General features: G+C 37.9%; 1 protein-coding gene across 1 annotated transcript; it reads left to right on the forward strand.

The window, feature by feature from the left end:
• Nucleotides 1–3,878: 3,878 nt before the first annotated feature.
• On the forward strand, nucleotides 3,879–18,869 carry C3H18orf63 (chromosome 3 C18orf63 homolog). Its single transcript, XM_059815818.1, has 13 exons — nucleotides 3,879–4,012; nucleotides 4,700–4,778; nucleotides 6,161–6,217; nucleotides 7,644–7,755; nucleotides 8,975–9,016; nucleotides 9,994–10,070; nucleotides 11,489–11,598; nucleotides 12,254–12,350; nucleotides 12,444–12,529; nucleotides 13,085–13,262; nucleotides 14,374–15,450; nucleotides 16,395–16,511; nucleotides 18,813–18,869. Exons 1-13 carry the CDS (start codon nucleotides 3,879–3,881, stop codon nucleotides 18,867–18,869), a joined length of 2,223 nt encoding a protein of 740 aa, XP_059671801.1.
• Nucleotides 18,870–20,803: the final 1,934 nt, after the last annotated feature.

Consider the following 20,803-nt stretch of genomic DNA (forward strand, 5'->3'; position numbering starts at 1 on the left):
CTCCGCCCGCCCACTCCCTGCCGGCTTTTCATTGGCGGGGCGAAATGCCTTTCAAAGAAGGCGTCAGGCCGGTGACCGAGGTGGCCGCGGGTGGGACTTGTGGGGTGGGCCTGCGGTCCTGTGCCCCGCCCCCTCCCCCGGCCGCGGGGGTGAGCGGCGCCCCGCACGTGACCAGCCGCCGGTCACGGGCAGCGCTATGTCCGGCGGGTTAGGGGCGGGCGATGGCCGCGGGGCTCCTCTAGGCCGTTGCCGGGCTCCGAACCCCCAGGTTTCTTCCCTTGTAGCGGCGAAATGTGCAGCGAGGGGCGGTTACCCCAGCGCTCGTCACCTTCGGCAGCGGCTGTCTGTGGTGAATGCCGGGCCGCGTAGCGACGAGCCGGTCACTTACTCGCCTCTCCCTTTCATCCCCGCGGCTGCCGCCGGTTTTCTCCGCAGGAGCGGCGGCAGGTGCAGGCGGGCAGCTCCCGTGCCGGCAGGGAGCACCTTGCCCTCTCCAGCCCGGTTTTCCACCAGGTCGGGGGCTGGCCGGGGAGGTCACACACGCGGCCAGCCGCCCGTCCCCCGTAAGGCCCCGCGGGGTCCCCGGACCGCTGGCGGCCGCCCCGCGCGCAGGGGTTCCGAAGGCGGGAGGCGCGCGGCTGCGTTGGCGCCGCGCGCAGCCCGTGAGGGAGCCCGGCGGAGGCGGCTTGGGGAGCGTTCGTAGCGGAGGTGCTTCCTTACAGCTCCTGAAAACCCCCCGGCTGTCGCAGGAGCCCCTCGCCCTGCCTTGGGAGAGCTCTCCCGGCGGCCTTCAGCCGAGGCTTCCCTGTGACATCCCCCTGCCCCGCCTGCCTGGCTGCCGGTGGGCTGAGGGCACAGGGAGCGGCGCCTTCCCCTTCTCTTGGTGGCGCCCTTTCACCCGCCTGCCACCCTGTTTTCCTGTGGTTTTGTTTAAGCTAAAGCTCGGTGCCTTTGCTCTGGCCTCCGATGTGTTTGATGGCTTTGTTTGCTTGTTGGGCCAGAATGGGTCGCCCCCTCCGTCCCCTTCACGGCAGTGCCCTGCACTGCGCTACCGGCACTGGGTAACATCTGTATGCTGCTTGGGTGCCTCAACAGCAATAGCCCCATGTACACGCTCCAGCGTGATTACAGGCCGGGTTTTTTTTGTGGCATTTGTTTACAGCAGAACTTTACTGACATAAAATTTACCCAGCGTGACCTGTTGAGTTCCCCCTTCCTCAAAGCTGGTGCTTCAGTGGTGGTTCTGTACCCTGTGCATTTGCCGTTGGTTATCAGTGTGCAGGACAGCTTCATACTTCCTTGCTGAATGCCACCACAATCTTCAAATCCCGTCTCCAGTTCGTTACAGTCAGCCTAACAGGAGAGTAGCTACTGTCCCTCACAGCTTGGTGTCGTTCTCAGCTTTAATAAGGCCATTACTGAAAATAACAAATATCGCTGCCAAGTTCTGTGATTTACCTGTCTGCTCTGACAGAAAACCACTGATAGCCATTCTCTAACTGATGTCCTGTTCAGCTTAGCAGGAGCTCTGTGGTGGTTTCAAGTTCATGTGTTGTGATTATCAGCGTCTAAAGATGTAACTTCTCCCACCCACCACACGTTAAGTTCTCCTACTTGTATAGAAGGCAGTTGGGTTTGTTTCCTATGATTTATAACTGGTAGTTCTATGTTAACGGGTACTTCTCTCTTTATCCTCTCCCCTGAAGGGAGAGGCCATTTGCAAGCACTCTGTCCCATTAGCTTTTAAGATGACTGGGAAGATTTAACTTACGCTGAATACAGTGAGTGGTTCCCACAGGGGAGTTGGCGTCAAACAGCAAGCAGATTACTGGAGTGTTACAGCATGTGTTTTACAACATTTTTGCCACAAAAATCCCCAGCTGGCCATTTAGGATTCTTTTAAACATTATGAAAGCTGAGGACCCAGCCCTTCTTTTCTATGTTTGCAAACGGACAAGATTTTTTTCTTATTTGTTTAAAATGGTCCTTTCCCTTAAGCTGTAGCTTTTGGAATTCTCTGATGAAGTGATAGTTTTGGCTGGCATTTTAAAAAAAGTTACTTTCCATGATTGCTGTGAAAAACTTGAAATGTGTTTTCCTTTAAGGGTAAGAAACAAGGAAACTTGTTATTCTCTTTAAAATTACAGCTATAAACCACTGATCTTGTGATTTTTCTAGGATATGACTCAGGTTAATCTTTTTAATGTGTTACACTGTAAGCAAGGCAGGGCAAAATCAGAACAGCAAAGTTATCTTTGACATTGTTCCTCAAAAAACATTTCCAGTTTATCACTTTTGGATTATGATTTGCAAAATTGCTTTTCAGGTGAATACCTGGTGACTTCATAAAATTTGGAAACAAAATATTTATTGCTATCTTCACTGCACTGGTAAGGTCATTTCCCAAAAGGTTTTTAGAGTTTGGAGCGGGGAGAACTATTAAAACAGCTTTTTCTGGTGTACAGTGTTTGTTTCTGGCTTTTCATAACAAGCAGACTTTCTACCTGCCTGTTTTTCTTTGAAACACTTTGATTGAGAAAGGTGCTATAGTTAAAAGGTGTATTTTCTTTAAATAATGAAATGTTAGATGTTCTTTTTCTGTATAAATATTCTGATTCCTTTACACTGAGCCCGACCTATGCTGCAGTACATAGGAGTGTACGACAGGCATCCAACAGGCCAGATAACAGCCATAACTTCATATTACTCCCAGTCACATGAAATATGTTAGTATTGCATCAAAGGATCACATTCTCAGGCTGAAATTCTGGTTCTTTCGGTTCTTCTCTTTGGTACTTTTTAGGAAGTTCCAAAAATGACAAAGTCGCAGCACGTCTGCTCAGTGGTATAGCAGTGAACGTATGTATACTCTGTGTTCTAACTTCCTGTGAAATATCAAGTCATGTGCACTTCAAGATAATGATTGTGGCCTGAGCCCGAAACTGCCTCATACTCTTCAACACAAAACAGAGTCAATAATTTCTGTTATAAGGCAAAGCTTAGGATGTGAGAGACAGCCTTGATAGAACCACTATATGTCTAATCACATTCCACTCCAAATACCAGCTATGTTTTCTTCATCTTTTGATAAGTATGTAGGAGTGTGCCTATTAAAAATTTTCACCAAGACAAAATGCTATTCTTCATATATTTCTCCTTTCAGAGCAAGAATGGGAGAACAAATTGTCTGTGTTCATTATTAATCATAGAGCTGAATGCGATTCTGGATTAGTACAGCTTCCAGTACAGTGTGAGACTGTACTCAGTTCTGCATAGGTTAGAATACGGTGTTCACCTGTCACTTAAGAAGAGAGATGGATTTAAGCAGGGAGCACGAAAGTTCCCTGTAAGACTAGGAAGGAAGCCTGGTGTGGGGAAAAAGGATAAGATTTCCAGTGTGCCTCTGTGTTTCTGTGATTTTCATTCTCTCTGACAGGCCAGGCACGGTCTTTGTATGACTTAGTGAGGAGACTGCTGTTGAGCGCCTGGGAATTAAACTTTCTTAGCAGACAGGAGGGGACCAACATCACAGAAGGATTCCTCAGTTCTTGGATCCCAAATAGATTCCAGCCCCAACATAGACTGAGAAGAAGGTGGAAGGGATGCTTTTGTCATTGTCTTTGCTCTGAATATTTTGACTCTTGTAAATAATTATTTTTTCCAGTATAATGCATTAATATAGTGTATTAAGCTTTCTGTTTTAGTTGACCAAACTATGTTAATTGCTTACCTAATCTTAATCAGAAGATAATTGATTATTCTTTTACCTGATACCATAAACTTGTAAAGTTCTGTAAACAAGTATCTGTCTTATAAAAATGAATTAATTTTTTTCTTTTAAGACCCAGGTGCCACCTTGGGGCAATCAACAATATAACATGAATGACACCAGGCACCAGTCTCTGTTCTTTGTCAGTCTGCCGGCACTGCAAAAACTCTGTGCCACTACTGTAATACTGAGTTCTCAGATACCAGAAACTGAGACAAGGAGTACACAGATAAAGATTTGCAGGTAAAGAATTTTGAGGATTATTATTGTCAGAAGCTGTTGGTGGTTGTTATTCAAAGATTTTATTAGCAGTACTGGAATTAACTGTAATAAAATCAGCAAAATTCTTATCAGCAGCAAACAGTATAAAATTGTACAAAATAGGGGTTTTTTTTGGTGGGAAAGTTGCTGGCTATTGGGCAAAAAAACCACATTTCTATTATGTTTTAAATGTCATCAGCTAAAACTAACAAGGCCACCTACTTCAAATTAATAAATGGTTAAAATTAATCTGTGTTCACTTGCAAAGTTGGAATGCTTTAGGTACATTGTTTGAGCTATTGTATTGCTTTATGGAGGTTGAGACTGAGTTAAAAGAATACTCAGAAAGCATATGTACACTCCTTAGTGTTCACCAAGAATTATGTCATTCCCTTTAATAGGAAAGGGAAGAAATGAGAAATTCTGACAAAAGGAACACTTTTGGAGAGTTCTGTTCATGTGCCAAAGGCCTCTAGTCTTTGCCTTAGACCACTGTGGGTGGGTTAAGAGCAAGTAGCTGGACTAGTCCAATATATTATAGTGAACCACTGGAAACCGATTAAAAATGGAATGTTTTATGTTTGCAGAAGGTGAGGAAAATAAATTTAAGCTGAGAAAATCAAGTACGGAAAATTATTTTTGAATTTTTTTCTAACTTTTTTTTTATAGACAGTTATTATTCCTGCATCAAGACATCCTTTCTGCGCCTGTTATTGGAACACTAAATCAAATTTCAGTTGTAATGGCGGTCAGTATCACTGTGTAAATAAGTATACGTAGTTACATACTGTTGCGGATGAGCAGAATGCACTCACTCAAAAGAGAGAAGCAGCAATATATTTTATTGAGGTAAAATAATAATTTGACAGAGTACAATAAGTTTGATGGCAAGGTTCATCTTATTACTTACTACATGGAAGGAACATAGAAAGGAAAATTGAGTTAGAATGACTTACAGAAAGACCAGAGGCATGAAGAGTAAAGAGGGCTTTTCCGTTGAGTCACAAGTTTCAGAGTGGACTCCCTTGCTTTCTAAACTCCTTTTTGGAGCCTAGGTGCAGCTGGATCCCATCTTAGTCTCAGACTTGATCAACAGTTCATGTCTAATGGAATAATCCATGCAATATTTATAATATCTGAGTAGCTACATGGATTAGTAATGCTTCATAGTATTAATTCAGCATATTATCAGTCACTTACCGAGGACCTGTCGTGGGTAAGGGATCTCTCTGCCTTGGATAAGGAAGGATCTCTTAGTTTCAGGTAAGGAATCGCTAACCTTGAGAGGCATCCCTGCTCAAGGGGGGAGTCACCTGGCATGCAGGCCAGCTGCTGCTGAGGGAGAGCTCAAACTAGGCCCATCCTGATTTTAATATTTATAGGGTGAAGTAGTTGGCTGCTAGTCAATAGTATAGACAAGACAGATGTCTTCAGTTTAGCTCTGATATCTTGTTCCGTACTTGGGTTATCTTGTACTTTTGGGTTTCAAAACCACCTTTCGAAATATTTTTCAAGACACCTTGACTCCCTTGTACATGAGCCAGGGGCTTTCCAGCTCACAAGCTCACCCCAAGGACATGAGGCCTGTTGCTTCTTTTTCAACCTGAACCAAAGTATGGCTGGGAGTCAAGTGTATTCGACCCACATACATGCGTGTTTCTCTAAGAAGTGTTTTGTTTGAGGATCAAGGATAAGTAAAATTATGTCATTTAAGGCAAACTTTTGGGTTTGTGCATTAGTAATGTAGATGACAGCTTATCTCTTCTACTCTTTTGATGAAATGGCCTTTTCAGATGGTGAATCTTTTGTGGAACAGAATGGACTCAATTGGTAAGATGACACCCAATTCACAATGAAAGCAGCAGGGGCAGAGTTCTGCGATTTTGTTTTGGGCAGTCTTTAGCTTGCTTGTTAATGTACCTTTAGCTGGAAATAAGATTACACCATGACAAATGCCTGAACTAATTTTAGTTATCATTCTCCTTTAAAATACAGGATGTGGTGTTTGCTTTAAGTATTTCTTAGCATGTTTTTTTTTTTAGGCAAAGTCACTGATGGATCAGAATTTAATTTATGATTTGCTAAAACACCCCTTAATTTCAGACACTTGAATTTTTTTTTTATTTTTAGATACCATTTTACAAATCAGGAATATGTCAAGCCTACATAGAAAAACAAGGAGCTACCGTAAGTGCAGATGTATATCACGGTTCTTAAGACTGTTACGCTTGCCTGCAATTGCTGTTGCCAGAGATGAGTGTTTTTCATAGGGCATGCAATTTGCACTACAGAAGCCAAGTTTCAGGATAAAAAAGTCTGTCCATAGACAAAATATCTCTCACTGGGTATAGTAAGTGTACTTTGTCAGAGTCAAAAGTTTTAAGTTCCCGAGCAATTTCACTAGATTTCTCTGCTGCAGTGGGATCCTGATCCTGTTCAGGGGCATTGAGGTTTGACCTCGAGGCAATGACAGACCTGCCCTTCAGGCCAAAGACCTGCAGCTCCCCTTCTGGTGTCACCCCTTCTGCATGTGCCCTATAGGTTCCACGGGTGGGGGTGTTCAGACAGCTGATCTATCTTCCCATTCTCATTTTGGGTCTATCCAACCTGTGTAGCACAGTCTCAGAGAAACAAAACAAAAGCTTAAGAGAAGAAATGGAACCCATGAGCTTAACAGCTGATATATTTTTAGACCAGTATGCATATGCTTTACTATCTTCTAGTGTGCAATGTTTGTGGGTTTTATGAATGTATGTGTGGACGTGCTAAAATTGCTGAGTCAGAAGACTGATTGTAAGCAAAGCCAGTAGTTCTCGTGACTCATTTTCACAGCCAGTTGGTGTATTTTTCCTTGCTCCAGGAAGTGTAAATGCATATCTAGATTAGTAAATCATATACTGCTCAAATACACTTAACTTACAAAACTGCTTTATGTTGATCTGTGTAACTGACCTGTCATCGTTAGATTTTCCAACACCAGCAGATTAGTAGTACAAAGTATATTTAATAATCATGAGCCGCAAGCAGATCCTTGCAGGATCTCATTAGAAACATCCTCCTGGAGGTGTATTAGTTAACTCTTTTTAACCCATTGTAATTAGTTTATTTTTCTTGACTAATGCTAACTGTCAATAGAAAGCTATACAGGACAGGGAAGCAGTCAGGCAAGTAGTACTGCTGGGTGAACAAAGCTACATTTATCTATTGTTTTTGTGATTGCAAGAAAATGTGTCTGGTCTTGAGTTTGACAGCAGAGTTAATATATGTAAATTTTGGATGTTGTCCCTATTGTTTGGAAAGGAATGCATATCTAATGAAGTAATCCCTATAGTTCAGTTATCTTTTCCCCAAGTGTATTATCAGCCTTGTGAAAATATTAAATGAATTGTAGTGCACCTTATTTTGATGATGCATGAAATCTAAATGCTACATCAAATATTTTGCTAACTTCCTCTTGTAGCTAAGTAGATGAAAAGTAAAGATGTGTAACATATACTAGCATTTGGCTCCAAGATGTAGTAGCAGTATCTTTGGTTAAATTTTGACTGAAGCCTTTAAAAAAATGTATTAAATTATTAATAATGCATTTTTATTTTCTCACTGATGTTATTAGCTGGAAGCACCACAAAGAGTTAGTCCAGCCATTCTCCAAACCTGTCTTTCCTACACACTTACAGCCAGACTTGCACCCAGATGGAACAAGGCTGGTCATCTTTTGGTGCAAGGTATTTGACTCAACTGGTCAGGGATCAAGCATTTAGTTTTCATTCTTTATTGTTGGATTTATTTTCCGTAATTTAACTTCCATAATTATTTCATCATTATTTCATTCGTTATATTCAATTATTTTATTCATTTATCCTGTGATTTTTTTCTTTGATTGCGTTTTTATTGTTCCTTTATCCAAGTTCAATGATTCAAGTTCACGATCTGAATGGATGTATCATTCGCTTTTTCATCTCCCTCCTCATCTTTGTAATAGATCAAATAATTATTTCAACTGAACACAACATAGCAGATTAATAATTTCCAAACCCAATACTGTTGGACAGTAAATGTCTTCTAAAACTTGGGCCTGCTTTTCAGATTCATGCTTTCATCAGTGGCACTTCTGCACATGGTTTGCATGTTTTTCTAATGCAGAAGTGTTTTTCTGTCAGACCACCTCCTTCTACCAAGCTCTGTCTTTTGAGACAGTAGTTCCTTTGCCTGACATCTCTCTATTAACTCCTGTGTAGAATAAATGTGAATTACCAAAGTATGGAAAAACAGATGTGTTTCAGATACTGTGGTGTGCTCTTATTAAACTGAGCAATTGTGTAGATATTCCAGATATACATTGAGAAAAGTCTATATGTTATTGTTTTATTTCCAGCCACAATATTAACAGTATCTTGTTTTCAGTATCTTCAAAATATATAGCTCTGAACGAAATCAACTTACTGAGGAATAGCAGCTAGAAGTAGAGAGCTAGATGGTAGCTGATATAAAACTGGTTTCAATGAAAGACATTGACTAACAGCAATGTGACCCTGGTACATGCAGCTTGTCTAATCATCTATGTTGCTAAAGCTGTGCAAAACTGGTAATAGATGGTAAAACATGTAGTAATACTATTCAGCTTTTCTTTTGAACCTGAGAAATTTATTAACTGTTAGTCAATTAAAAATAGTTCTATGTATAAATTCCTTACTGGGAGGAAAAAACAATATATAAATTGCTGTCCACTCATATACTTTCATATATCTTTCGTTTTTATAAAAGGAGTTAATGAATCAGTGAAAATTTAATTTATAGAAGGGTTTTTCTCTCCTTAAAAGGAACAAACCTTTCAGCATTCATGACACACACAAACAAAACTGTGTGATTTCTCCTTTTTTTTTTGGCATAAAGACATTAGGCATATGGTTTAGAAAATAATAACTATCTATTTTATTTATTAAGGAAAAGATTTTTTGTCTCATTCAGGAAGGCAAAATGCTGTTGGTAAGTACGATATTCTGTTCATGGTAAACTTGTGAGAGCAAGGTATAGTTATGTGCTTTCATGCTGCCATGATCTTGGTATTCCCAACACAATATATGTTCATTTTTCGTTCTGAAATAACCTCAGTCAAAATACACTTGATGGCAGATGATGCTCTGTATGCATTAGTTGTCAGCTCAACTGCACCTTTGAAAAATTACCCACAATAAAAAGGTAATTTTTCTACTAGTGATCTACAGCCATACATTGAAATTTACCATGTAAAAGTTATGATTATTACAATTAAATGCACTTGCCTCAAATTATGAGTCTTGCAAGTGATGTGAAAGTTCCATAATAATAGATGGGAAAATGACCTAAAGTGACTGTCCTGTATGTACTATGTTTGCTGTTCACAAAAGTTAAGTCACAAAGCATGCTGCTTAGCTATTGTGAAAATTACAAAGTAATATTTTTATGCCAGTATAAAAGTTAAAGGTTACATTTGAAGATATTGAAGCCTAAGTTTGTAACATAGTACATTCAGTTCCTGTGCTAGAGCTTGCTCAGAGCTGGGTGGATGTTCTGGAGATGTGCCAATAAATGCTTGCCTTGCTTATATAGTCTTTCCTATTGACCACTTCTGTATGCATAATACTGGGCTAGATGACTCAGTACAGCCAATGGTTGTAATAACTACATTTGCTTTGAAAATGGGTGTTTGTGTATCAAGGATATGAGAATCAAGCATCCAGTTGCATGGACAGCCATGAGTTCCTAGGGAGGTGTACTGTATGGATGGTAATTAATTATTATTTTAATTTTTCACAGTTAAAATGAAATTAGTTTTAATTTCCATGCTAAGGAAGTCTAGCCTTTTGATTTTCCAGTGCAGCACTTTGACTAACAATTACTTTAAATAAACATTTGGTTTAGCTTTCTGTCTAACAGATGAACTGTAGTTCAAAGCAGTGCTTTTTGCTTTGGTTTTCTTTTAGTTATAGATCTCAATGTATCAGAGAGACAGCTTTGCATCAGTGTGGAGGCTTGCTCAATTCGGTTGCCACCCCCTGAGGTATAAACCAGTTATATTTTCTATGACTGTATTTGTCTTATTATTCTTTATCTTCTTTGCTGTTAGGTGACTTGCAGTTAGTATGATGGGGATAGAAGTGCTTATTTCTGATTGCATTAAGACAGTAATCATATTCATTGAGTGTCTGCATCTGTTGTAAGTGCATAACATCTATATGATATCTGTATTGATGCATTCTAGCAAGCATTGTAAATTTGAGATTCTAGACTAACTGAGACCTTTTAAAAATGTTAACAGAATATAGTGGTAAAATGTCTTTATGATTCTAGATTTCCTTCTAGCAGTGTTTTCTAGAAGGTGTTCACTATCTCACTGTAATACATAGACAGTTTTGAGTAACATCTTAAAAGTGAAGCTACAGGTAAGTTGTCAGCACTATGTTTAAAGTCCCCATATGTAATTATTCTGGAATCTGCTTCATTATCTATGCAGCTTCCAAAATACCGGAGCAGCCTGGACTATGGTGCTTGCAAGCATAATTAATAAATTGTTTCAGAAATCATGGTTGATGTTGAGAAGTTACCATGCTTTCTGACAGCCATGTCACCATTGTTGAATATGTTCGTACATACACAGGCCTATTTGTCAGGCTTGCTGGTTTCTTCCAAAATAAGTATTTCTGATCCAAACACTTCTGGCTTTCAACAGAAGAATAGGATTTCTTCTGTGACCTAGCTGGACAGCATAAACATTAAAGCTATCTTTAGGAATCCAATTCCAAAATGACACAAAGCAATGATGGAAGCAATTATGATGTGGCTTCATTATCAGTTTGATCATTTTAATACTTTTCTAAAACAGAATTGGCCATATTTTCTTGTCAGTGAATAAATGCAAACCCTGGCAGACCATAGAGAGAGAAAATGTTTCTCAGATCTCTGTGCTTGATTGGCCTCTACAGTCAAGTATTTTCACTTTGTGAAAAAGTGTGGTGTTTTTTGACTTCTCACAGGGTGAAACTATATGTCCCATTAATTTTGTTGCTTGGATCTTCGCACTTGATTAGGCAAAGTGGCATATGCAGTTACTAGACTGTCAAACATGGGTTTCTAATTTAAATTTTTAAAAATGTGCATGGAAGTGAGACAGTTCTTAGTTTGAGAAATTCCTTCTGTACTCTTACTTATTAAAACGCTTCAAATAAAGTTTAAATCTCACTGATTTAAATAACCTTTAAACCTTGTACTTGCATAACTTTTGGAAGTCTAGGCTCTAACATAAGATAGTGTGCAATTTGATAATGGCAATATCTTCTGAAATAAGCAGTCTGTGAGAGCTGATAAAAGAATAATAACATATAAGCTTCAGTGTATTGTTACACACAATTATTTTTGGAAATTTTAATTTTGTACTGCTGTAGAAATATTTGCAAATAACTTTTTTTTATCTGTTTTAAGCTGGGAGATTTTGATATTTCAGCAAATACCTTAAAGCTGTTTGACAGCAATGAAAATATGGTTATTCACCAACATTCCATATTAAGTAACTGGTGCTATGTTTTGCCAAGGTAGGAGTCTGTTTACATTTCAGCAGAAACAGTAATTTCCTGGAATGTTTGACATACGAATTGTAAATTTGATACTAGTCATAAGAGCATTTCTGTTTTACAGTCTGTTTTATATTCAGGAACCTTTCTTTTTCACTTTCATGTCTCAATGTTATGGAAAATGAGAAAAATTAATCAGTGAATCATAAATTACACATTTAAATATTATTTCAAGTTCAGTAATCTCTTCGCTAACTCTGTGATATGCAAAAGCATTAATTTTCCTCAAATATAATTTCAGCAGAAAGTGTCGATTTAAAGAAAAAACGTATTTCCACCTTTGCCACAGAGTATCTCTATTTTCACCTATGATTTTCATCATAAAAATATGACAAGTAATTATATATTTGCTTTTGTTCTACATTCACTGGTAGTGAGTATTACAGACAAGAGAAATTAGACTTGTAGTTGCCAAGTTCTTTTCCATACTTCAGGAAATATTACTATTGTTCTGTCATAAACTTGTGAGCTAAAGGTATTAGTCCTCACAACATAAAAATAATCCATACTTTCAATGACAAAAATTAGATTTACTTTTTTTTCCAGAAGTCCAGTATATTTTTGGTTGAGTTTTATGACACCCCTTCTAAGCATCTCTTCTTTTACCTATGCACAGCATGAAAATAGGTCAGATCATAAACATCAGCCACATAATTCCTCCAGAATCCCCCTTCCGTTCATATGGAGAATTTCAGATGCATTGGAAGAATCTGGTGAGAAACAATATACACTGCTTTTGGTTTTCCCTCCCTTTTTTATACCTATTGAATTTGAATTTGTAATACACATTTTTGGGGTTTTTTAAGTACGGATATATTCTTCCAGAGGATCTTGAAGAGACAAAAACATATTTCAATGTTTACTTCAAGCCAATAGGGGAAAGGCTCTTTACGTATCCTTTCGGAATATTTTTGTTACATTTCCTCTATTACACTTCTAGCAAAGACCTAAATTTTCATTTTTGATTGTCCCACATTTTCTTCTTCCATAATTTCATAGAAGTCAGTAGAGAATTCTTTCAATAGACAATTTGGAACAAAATATTTAGTCAAGTCTCTTTGTCTATTGTATTGAATAATAGTAAGTCAAACAGATCAGTTTGCTTCACAGCTTCTGTAAACATAATGCCCCTCTCAATGGTGATGTAAAAGGAAGAGTTAAAGTCCTGTAAAAACATGTCCAACAAAGATTTGTTTTAAAGAGAATTTTTCTGCTAGGAAAGACTAGACTAAGGATTACTTCTAATGAGTAATCTTTACTATGGTAGATTAGTATGGTATAAGCATGTTGAAGTCCTATAACTTTATAAGCTTCAGTCCCTTAAGAAAGTAAGTGCTTTTGTTTACCTTTTTTCAAAAAGCTTTAGAGGTATCATGCTCAGCGAAGGATAATTCATAATTATAGAAATGTGAAGAAACTTGTTATGTATCCCTGAACACTTACTCAGGTACCCTTTAAGTTGCATTCGAAGTCAGCCAATGCAGTATTTCCCTAGAACAGATTCAGAATGCGTGTTGAACTCTTTTCTTTCTGACATGAAGTGTAATCTTTCACATCTGTGTGGATTTCCAGTAAAGATGACAAGTAAAGCACTTTTTGCTACACAGGAACTCTCCAGGGCTCCGGTGCGTGTAAGGTTTTTTTATAAACGTATTAATGGCTTGTACTTTGTTCATGGTGTGAAATGGTCTTTATCATAGTCAGAATACAGTAAAAGTGTAAAACTATGCTTTTCACAACAAACAACTATCAATCATGTAACTTTTAATTAAACATGTAATTAAATATTATATTGCTATTTGCCATTGTTATGTTCTTGTTCACGTCACAAATACATTTAAAAAATTGGGTTAGTGTTAATTAGTTACTATCAATATTAGCAGTTATATAGACCTTATTTTACAGTTGGATATCCAGAACTTTCTCAAACCTCTTCCATAATAATAACAACAATAATTATAATAAGAATAATTATTACTACTATTATTACAATTTATTTTAAAAAAAACCCAAGAAAAATATAAAGTTCTGTGGCCTTATGCATTTAAAAACACTCAAGCTGTAAGATTTACTCCATGGCTGGTGATGAAAAGGAGGCAAGCAATCAAAACTCCTTTAATTTGAGGTTGTGACAAAGGTTGAGACTCAAATTTCTTTGGTAGTAGTGTGTGAAAGAGAAAATGAAGTAGTTAATTCTGAACAAAGAATAGTGACAGAAATTGCAGAGATGCTAAAATACTATAACCCTCTCAGAAAGCAGTTCCTGTTTAAGTCTCTTCAGTGATCAAAGCTAGAATGGCTCTTCTTTGTCATCTGCAGTTTTTATAGACATCCAAACTGGTTTTTGCTCAGAATAGAGATGCCCTCAGAAGTCTTAAGAGACAAGAGCCCTGTCAGTCAAACTCTCTGCAGACCCCCTCAAAAGGGCTAGGCATTACCCAATTGGAAAGCACTAAACCAAGATATAGACTGTAATTTAAGTCTTTCCTTCTGAGAAATACGATATTCCAGCATAGTTTATAAACAAAGAACTGGGGGGAGGAGGAAACAAATCTTCATTTGCAGTGATAACAAAATATTGTTTAAAAATATAGTTCACTCTAATTCAAAACAGGAAAATGTATAGTTATATATTGTGATGTATATGAGGTAGATATCATATAATGATGCATTGGATGGCACTATAAGATTTTTAAATCCAGTTCATTCAATTTAGCACCTCTTGTTGTATTGCAGGAAATAAAATCTAAACATATGAAATTGGCTGGTGAGATGGTTTGTATAGTATCTCTAACGCAGGCTCCTCCAAGGAAAGGGACTTTGCCTAGAATTTCTTCACGATGCAGTATGGAAAACAGCCACTGGATGGAGCGTTTGATCAAAGAGCCAGAAACACTCCCTTTTTCGAGTAGCCGTAAGGGTACAGGAAAGGTTAGCATTGAAGCACCAGAGAAATCAATGAATGATAGGCAAATACCAGAAGTACCGGAGTTACCAGTTGTGAAATCTTTAGGAATGCCTGTAAATTCAGCCTTTGAACTCCCCCCCAAAAAAGTCAGCAAAATTATACCAATTTTCAAAGCAAAGTTGATGCAAATGAATGGAAAGCCCACAAATCAAATGGATGGGAAGAAAAGAGAAAATGCTGACAGACATTCACCAATAAAAATTATGGGTGTCTCATCTTCTATGCTGAGTGTGTGCAAGTCCAGCACAACTCAGGTTTACAAACCCATTCAAAATACGTCAGTCAAAAATCCTACTTATAGCAGCGTACTTCAGGTAATGAATGGGACAACAAACGCAAAACATGGTATACCTGTATTTCGATGGAAAACAAAGTCTGGTGGACAAGTGACTAATTCTAATTTTTCTGATAACTCACCTTCAGGTGGGAATGCAAGTGAAGTCAATCACAAAAAGGCAAATTCTCCTTCCTTTCTTAAGAATGTTGGGTCAGTGCTTCAGAAATCGAACATCAATCTGAGTCTGAATACATACGCATCTCCTACTTCTAGTGCAAGAAAGGGAAAAAAGTTTGCAAGTCAAAATACCACGCAAGTTCTTGAGAAACAATACCAGTCAAAGAAAGTACCTTTGCAGATTTGTAAATTAGACAGTGAAATGACAAATTTTTGTTTATCACAGCAACGAACAAAGAGATCAAATGAAGGACCAGGGTTAAATATTCATGAATCTGTCTTAAATGATACAATGTGCATCGCCAAAAATGAAGAAAATAAAGCAGCATGGCATTCTAAGGACTATATTGTTGAGACAACCAGTCATTATTCCAAATCTAACTTTGAACAGGTACAGTAAATAACAGGGCTCATTCTCACTGGTTCTCACAAATTCAGTATATTCTAAAACAAATAAAGAGCATGACTTTCATCATGTTCTACCGTCATGCTCAATATAGTTTTCTAAAATTTCTACCGTAAAAGTTAATGTCAGCTACTGCTGCTTTTTTTCTGAAAGGGAAGGTGATCTACTCTGTTGTCTGAGATACACACTTTTTTTATTTGGGACTTTTAAGGTGGGATAATTAGTTTTCCTTTCTTTAAGACAGTTTGTCCGTTTATCAAGATTTGTGTGAGGTTAACATGGTGAAATTTTTGGTGTTCAGTCTGTCTTCATTTGAAACCATATTAATGAACAGCTCCTGGAAGGAATCTCAAACCTCATCAGTTGTGTAGCGCTGACTGCAGTGTGTGTAAGTCATGGTGCTGTTAGACAAACATAGAAGTTTTGCAAATACAAGGTTAATTAAAATTTCACTAAAAGCAGATGTTGCAACAGGAAAAATTCCTACTGGGCATAAAGAAAAAAACTTCAGAGTGAGAGTGGTTAAGTACTGGAACAAGTTGCACAGAGAGGTTGTAGAGTTGGTTTCCTTTCAGATTCTCAAAACTTGACTGGATGGGGCCCGAAGCAACTTTGAAGTTAGCTCTGTTTTGAGCAAAAATTATGAGTAAATGATCACTAGAGGTACTTTACAACCTAAATTTTCTATGATTCTGTCAGCATGTCAATAAAATAAATAGCTGAGCTGATTTCAGTGTAATTTTTATGAGGCTATCCCACATGGGTGAAATGTGTTGTGCTTGCCACTTTTTTCCCCTATAAAATGTAATTTGGTAGATTATTTCAACTTTGTGTTATGAGGGCACCTTTTGAAAAAGTACGTCATTTTAACAAGTAGAGAAATACTGGGGTTTTTTTGCTAATGAAGGTGTAAACTTCCATACTTTAAGATGATTACAGGGAACGAGTATCTGACATGTGAAACACTGAGCTCAAAACCGACTTCCTCAATCAAGGAGAGCAGCATAGAAGCATCTGCAAAGAAGGATAGTGCCAAAAGGAGACAGGTAAAAAAACCCCACACATACACCCCTTAATCCAGTCTACAGGGACTTGAATTAAGAGATAAAAAGGAAAATTTAAGTTTTTTCATTTTAGCATGTTCCAGTTAAAACAGGGAAGCAAAGAAATCTTATTGAGCCTGCTCTGGATAAAATTAAGCTTAACCAGGATAAAATTAATCTTAACCATTGGTTACGTTACTGTTATTTCAAGTGTGCATTTTGTCCCCTACAAAAGATACTACTAAAATGAAAACTTTTAGTGATGTTACTTAATGTAAATATGTTTCTGAAGCAGATTTTCTGATTCTACAGAAAACAGTTTTATCCTGCCCAATATAACTATGGGCATTCTCATTGTCTCTGTAAGTGTCTCATCTTAAGCGCTTAAATTCAGAACGTTCTATAGAAATGTGATCCAAAAGGCTATTTGTAATTCATTCTGGGTTTTTAAAAATTATATTCTCTTCGTTATTTAACACATTTAAGTTGTTGTTGTATTACTAGATGGGGTCAGCAGCAGCAATTAAACAGGTTCCTAATATGAATTTATTTATTTTTTTTATACTTTTTCTTCTGGATACTGCTCTAATGGTAATAGTGTGTACTTTTAAATTCCTCTTCAAAATATTTTTTCATTATTCTTAAATATTGCTTTTACCTACCACTGGGCTACACTTCTGTTTCCAAATATCAGTTCTTTAAAACTCAGTTGTATCTTCCACATCCTTCTCCATACGACCCCATTCTCTATGTTTTTACTAACTACAAATTAGGCCCATTAGAAGGAACAGGTCCCAGGTCCCCAGTGCTCAGTACAATTGTATTTTCTTACACACATATGTATGTATTATTTCTGCTAATAGCCAACTGAAAATACTATGCAATAACTGTACAAGATAAGCCAGGAAGAAAAGTTACACGCACTTAACTTCCTTTTCACCCAGGTTCCCTTGCCTTTTGTGTTTCATTCCAAGTGTGACCATCTGAGGTCTCATTACACATGCTTGATCTGAAGTGCCTTTGCCTAGTCACACATTGCAATATATAAACTTACCTTGTCAACATACTCATTGACTGTTGATTAAGAACTTAAGAGTATGTATCCATAATTCAGATTCTTCCACTTAATTTGGATTTGTTAACATTAAACTTTATCTGTCATCTTTTTGTTTTGTTATGCTTTTAGAGCCAAATACGAGACGATTCTCTAACTTTTAATGGTAATAAAAAGAGCACAGTCTGTGCTACTTGTGCAGTTCAGAAAGGGCCAGTAGAGCAGCCTCAGAGGCCTGCTGCAGGAACACAGTCATACCCTAGAGCTCAGGCTGCAGCAGGGGAGAGAGGAGTTGGTGTGGGAAACGCCAGCCCAGCTGCTCTGAGCTGGCCCCATCTAACTGCAGCTGGGAAAGGCCCTTCCACAGGGCTACAACTGACTCACTAGTTAGAGGCCCAGCACTGCGATGCTACAGCAGCAGAGTCAGGAGTCAGTCTCACAAAGAAGAAAAGAAAAACAGCCACTAAAAATAGCTGTGGTTATAAAAATAGACCTTCAGTACTCAGACCCCAGGGGTCTGAGTACTGAAGGGAGACTTCTACCATAATATGAGTGAAGTGCTGAAGTCCTTTGCCTGCTCCTGGGAATGACTCAGCCACACTAGGGCTTGTGAGCATGGAGCTAGCTCTACAGGTTGGGCAGACTGGACAAGCAGAGTAGCACAAATACCAGCCTGAGCCCTGCAAGCTACTTTTGGGAAGCAGCAGGAGACAGCAAGTTCTCACTGCCTGCCTGCCTGCACTGCCAGTGCAGCATTGCCACTGCTGGAGCCAGCTCTAGGGAAGCCTCAGCTGGAGTCTCAGGAATAGAAGAGGGACTTGCCTGTTAACTGGGTAGGGACGGACTCTCCAGTGCTCATTAGTCTGATTCCTCCTCTCTCCAGATTAAAATACAGTGGTGCTGACTGGGGACACTGCTAAACACCTCTGATGAGTAAGCCTTTGTCTTTTTCTCAAGTTTGAACACCAAAAATTATTAGTTGGTTTTGAAAGTCTTGGCTGCCAGCATGTAAAAGGGTATTTTCAAAACAGCTCTGGTTTTAATTATTTGCCCACTGAACATATAAACATACTTTAAATTATATTTATGTTGGAAAATAAAAACTCTTATTAATTACTTCTCATATCATTCTACTAAACATTTCACTCAGAAACAACTTTTTAGTTGAGCTGTTAGCTTAATATTACTGCTTTGTTTGCTTTACTGCTTTTTGCTTTTTGTTTGGTTGGTTGGTTTGGTTTTGTTGACAGAAGGAAGAAGGTTATTCAAAGTTAAAGAAAGCCAAAAGAAGTAAGCCTTCTATTTAGGATGTTCTGGAGTACTGCAGGAAAAATGTAGGTATGCTAATTAAAAATATTAAAAAATATTTTTCTTTATTAAAATAATATCACATGTCTGCAACAGTTCCTGTTCTTTTGGATTATGATAATAGTATCAGCTATCTGCAAAGGAATCACTTTACTAAACAGATAGCTTTTAGAGCAAAATAATGAGGTAACAGAAACTAAGATTCTTGGGTTTATTGGACACTAGCACATAAAGCTTTGCGCTTTTTTTGTGAAACAAGCAACATTAAATAGAAAGGCATCTTGTACTTAGTAAAACTTAGAATTTGGCTTAAATATGTATTTTGATTGGCTCATTTTCTTTCAGACTAAAATAAATCTGGTTCTTGTGCTGCTGAGTTTCATTTGAATCTGAGCTGAAGTTAAAACCATAAACCATTAAAGTGAAGCTATGTATATTATTTAATATGATTACATGAAGTGGGGTGGCTAAATGTTTTTGTGGTGCTAAGATCTAATCCAAGGACAAAATGGTCTGTCATACAAAATGAATAAATTCAGTTTTGTGACCAGATATTTCAGCCCACATTATGGGTGGTTGTTGATAATAATCTTACAGGATAGAACAAGCTTTTCCTTTGAATATTCCTTTGCATATTAAGGATACATACAGCATATGAAACCCACCAGTTTTATTGACCTAATGCCTATCACAAGGTATCAGTAGTAAAACATGCAGGAAGGAGTAGCCTATACAGTTAAGTGGTTCAGAGATAAATAGAAGTTTACTTATTCAAAAGAAAATGTTGATGTAAGCAAGATAGTCACACAGACACAACAGCACAAAAATATATATTATACAAAAGAAATAGAAAAACATAGCAATAAAGAAGCAAAATATAAACTGTGCATTTTTTAATCTGGCATTTGGCTTCAAAGTAAGTGATAAGAAGTAGCCAAATATGCATTTCATCTCAGGGATGCACTTTATGACCGTCCTTTCTTTCCGTGGATAAATTTACCCCAGTGAACATATATACCAGTTGCCTGCCTTCCCTAAAGAAAGTCTGCTGTATGGATCAAAGCTTTGCCTATAGGGCCTTCATACTCCAGTATTCAGCATATCCTGTTCCTGGGTCTAGCATTTCATCTTTCCTGCTTCAAGCCAGGCAGTTAGGCATGGTCCTTCTTCAGAGGTGATCTGTTTTAGCAATTCAGCATAGATATCTGTAGGTTCAAAGTCTTTGACTTTCACTGAGGACTGATGAACAGAAATGGTGTATCTGAGAATTGTCAGAACTTTTTTTTCCTTAAATAAAAACATCCAACATTTTTCTTATTTATGAGTTAGATACCACAGGATCAAGTTGCATTGTAGGCAATGCTTAAACCCTGGAGAGGAAACAGTGTCTTCCATAAGGTGTTTAAAATATGATTTCTAAGAATCCCATTGGTATGGGTTCTTCATTGTTGTTGATGATTTAAAAAGAAAACTAGAGCTAAAGTAAATTCTGCTATTGGATCGGTGCCTACAGTTTTGATTCGGAAAAGCTTTGCTCTGAATTTCTTCATTATGTATTATTACACATACATTCAGAGTGAATGTTTTCATTTGAACACTTGAGAATTACTTGTAAGTTTTCAAATTTGCTGTGTGGCAAGATTTATGGGTGAGAAGGTCTCAGAATGGAATTCAATGATGTAGTCAACAGGAAGGACTTGGATCTATAATTCATGACAATAAAAACATTTTTTTACAGTTATCTTGCAAAAAGGGTCAGTTTTTATGACTAACATGTGCCAAGCTGCACAGCCTCTTAACTTGTCCAGGAAATCACAGCATAATCTTAATTTTCTTCCTTGTTTTGCTGGTGAAAATAGTGGGTATGTTAATAAAATCAAGGATATGAGGCAATGTGAGAAAAGTATTTAACATCTGAAGATGTTGTACATTT

This window comes from Gavia stellata, chromosome 3 (assembly GCF_030936135.1).
Source record: "Gavia stellata isolate bGavSte3 chromosome 3, bGavSte3.hap2, whole genome shotgun sequence".
Taxonomy (NCBI): Eukaryota; Metazoa; Chordata; class Aves; order Gaviiformes; family Gaviidae; genus Gavia; species Gavia stellata.

Bases quoted from the DNA above. Each gene is read 5' to 3' on its own strand.
- C3H18orf63 (XM_059815818.1), top strand. From the start codon at position 3,879: ATGAATGACACCAGGCACCAGTCTCTGTTCTTTGTCAGTCTGCCGGCA. The intron at 4,013-4,699 runs GTAAAGAATTTT...TTTTTTTTATAG, and splicing joins ACACAGATAAAGATTTGCAG to ACAGTTATTATTCCTGCATC. The intron at 13,263-14,373 runs GTGCGTGTAAGG...GTTGTATTGCAG, and splicing joins AGGAACTCTCCAGGGCTCCG to GAAATAAAATCTAAACATAT.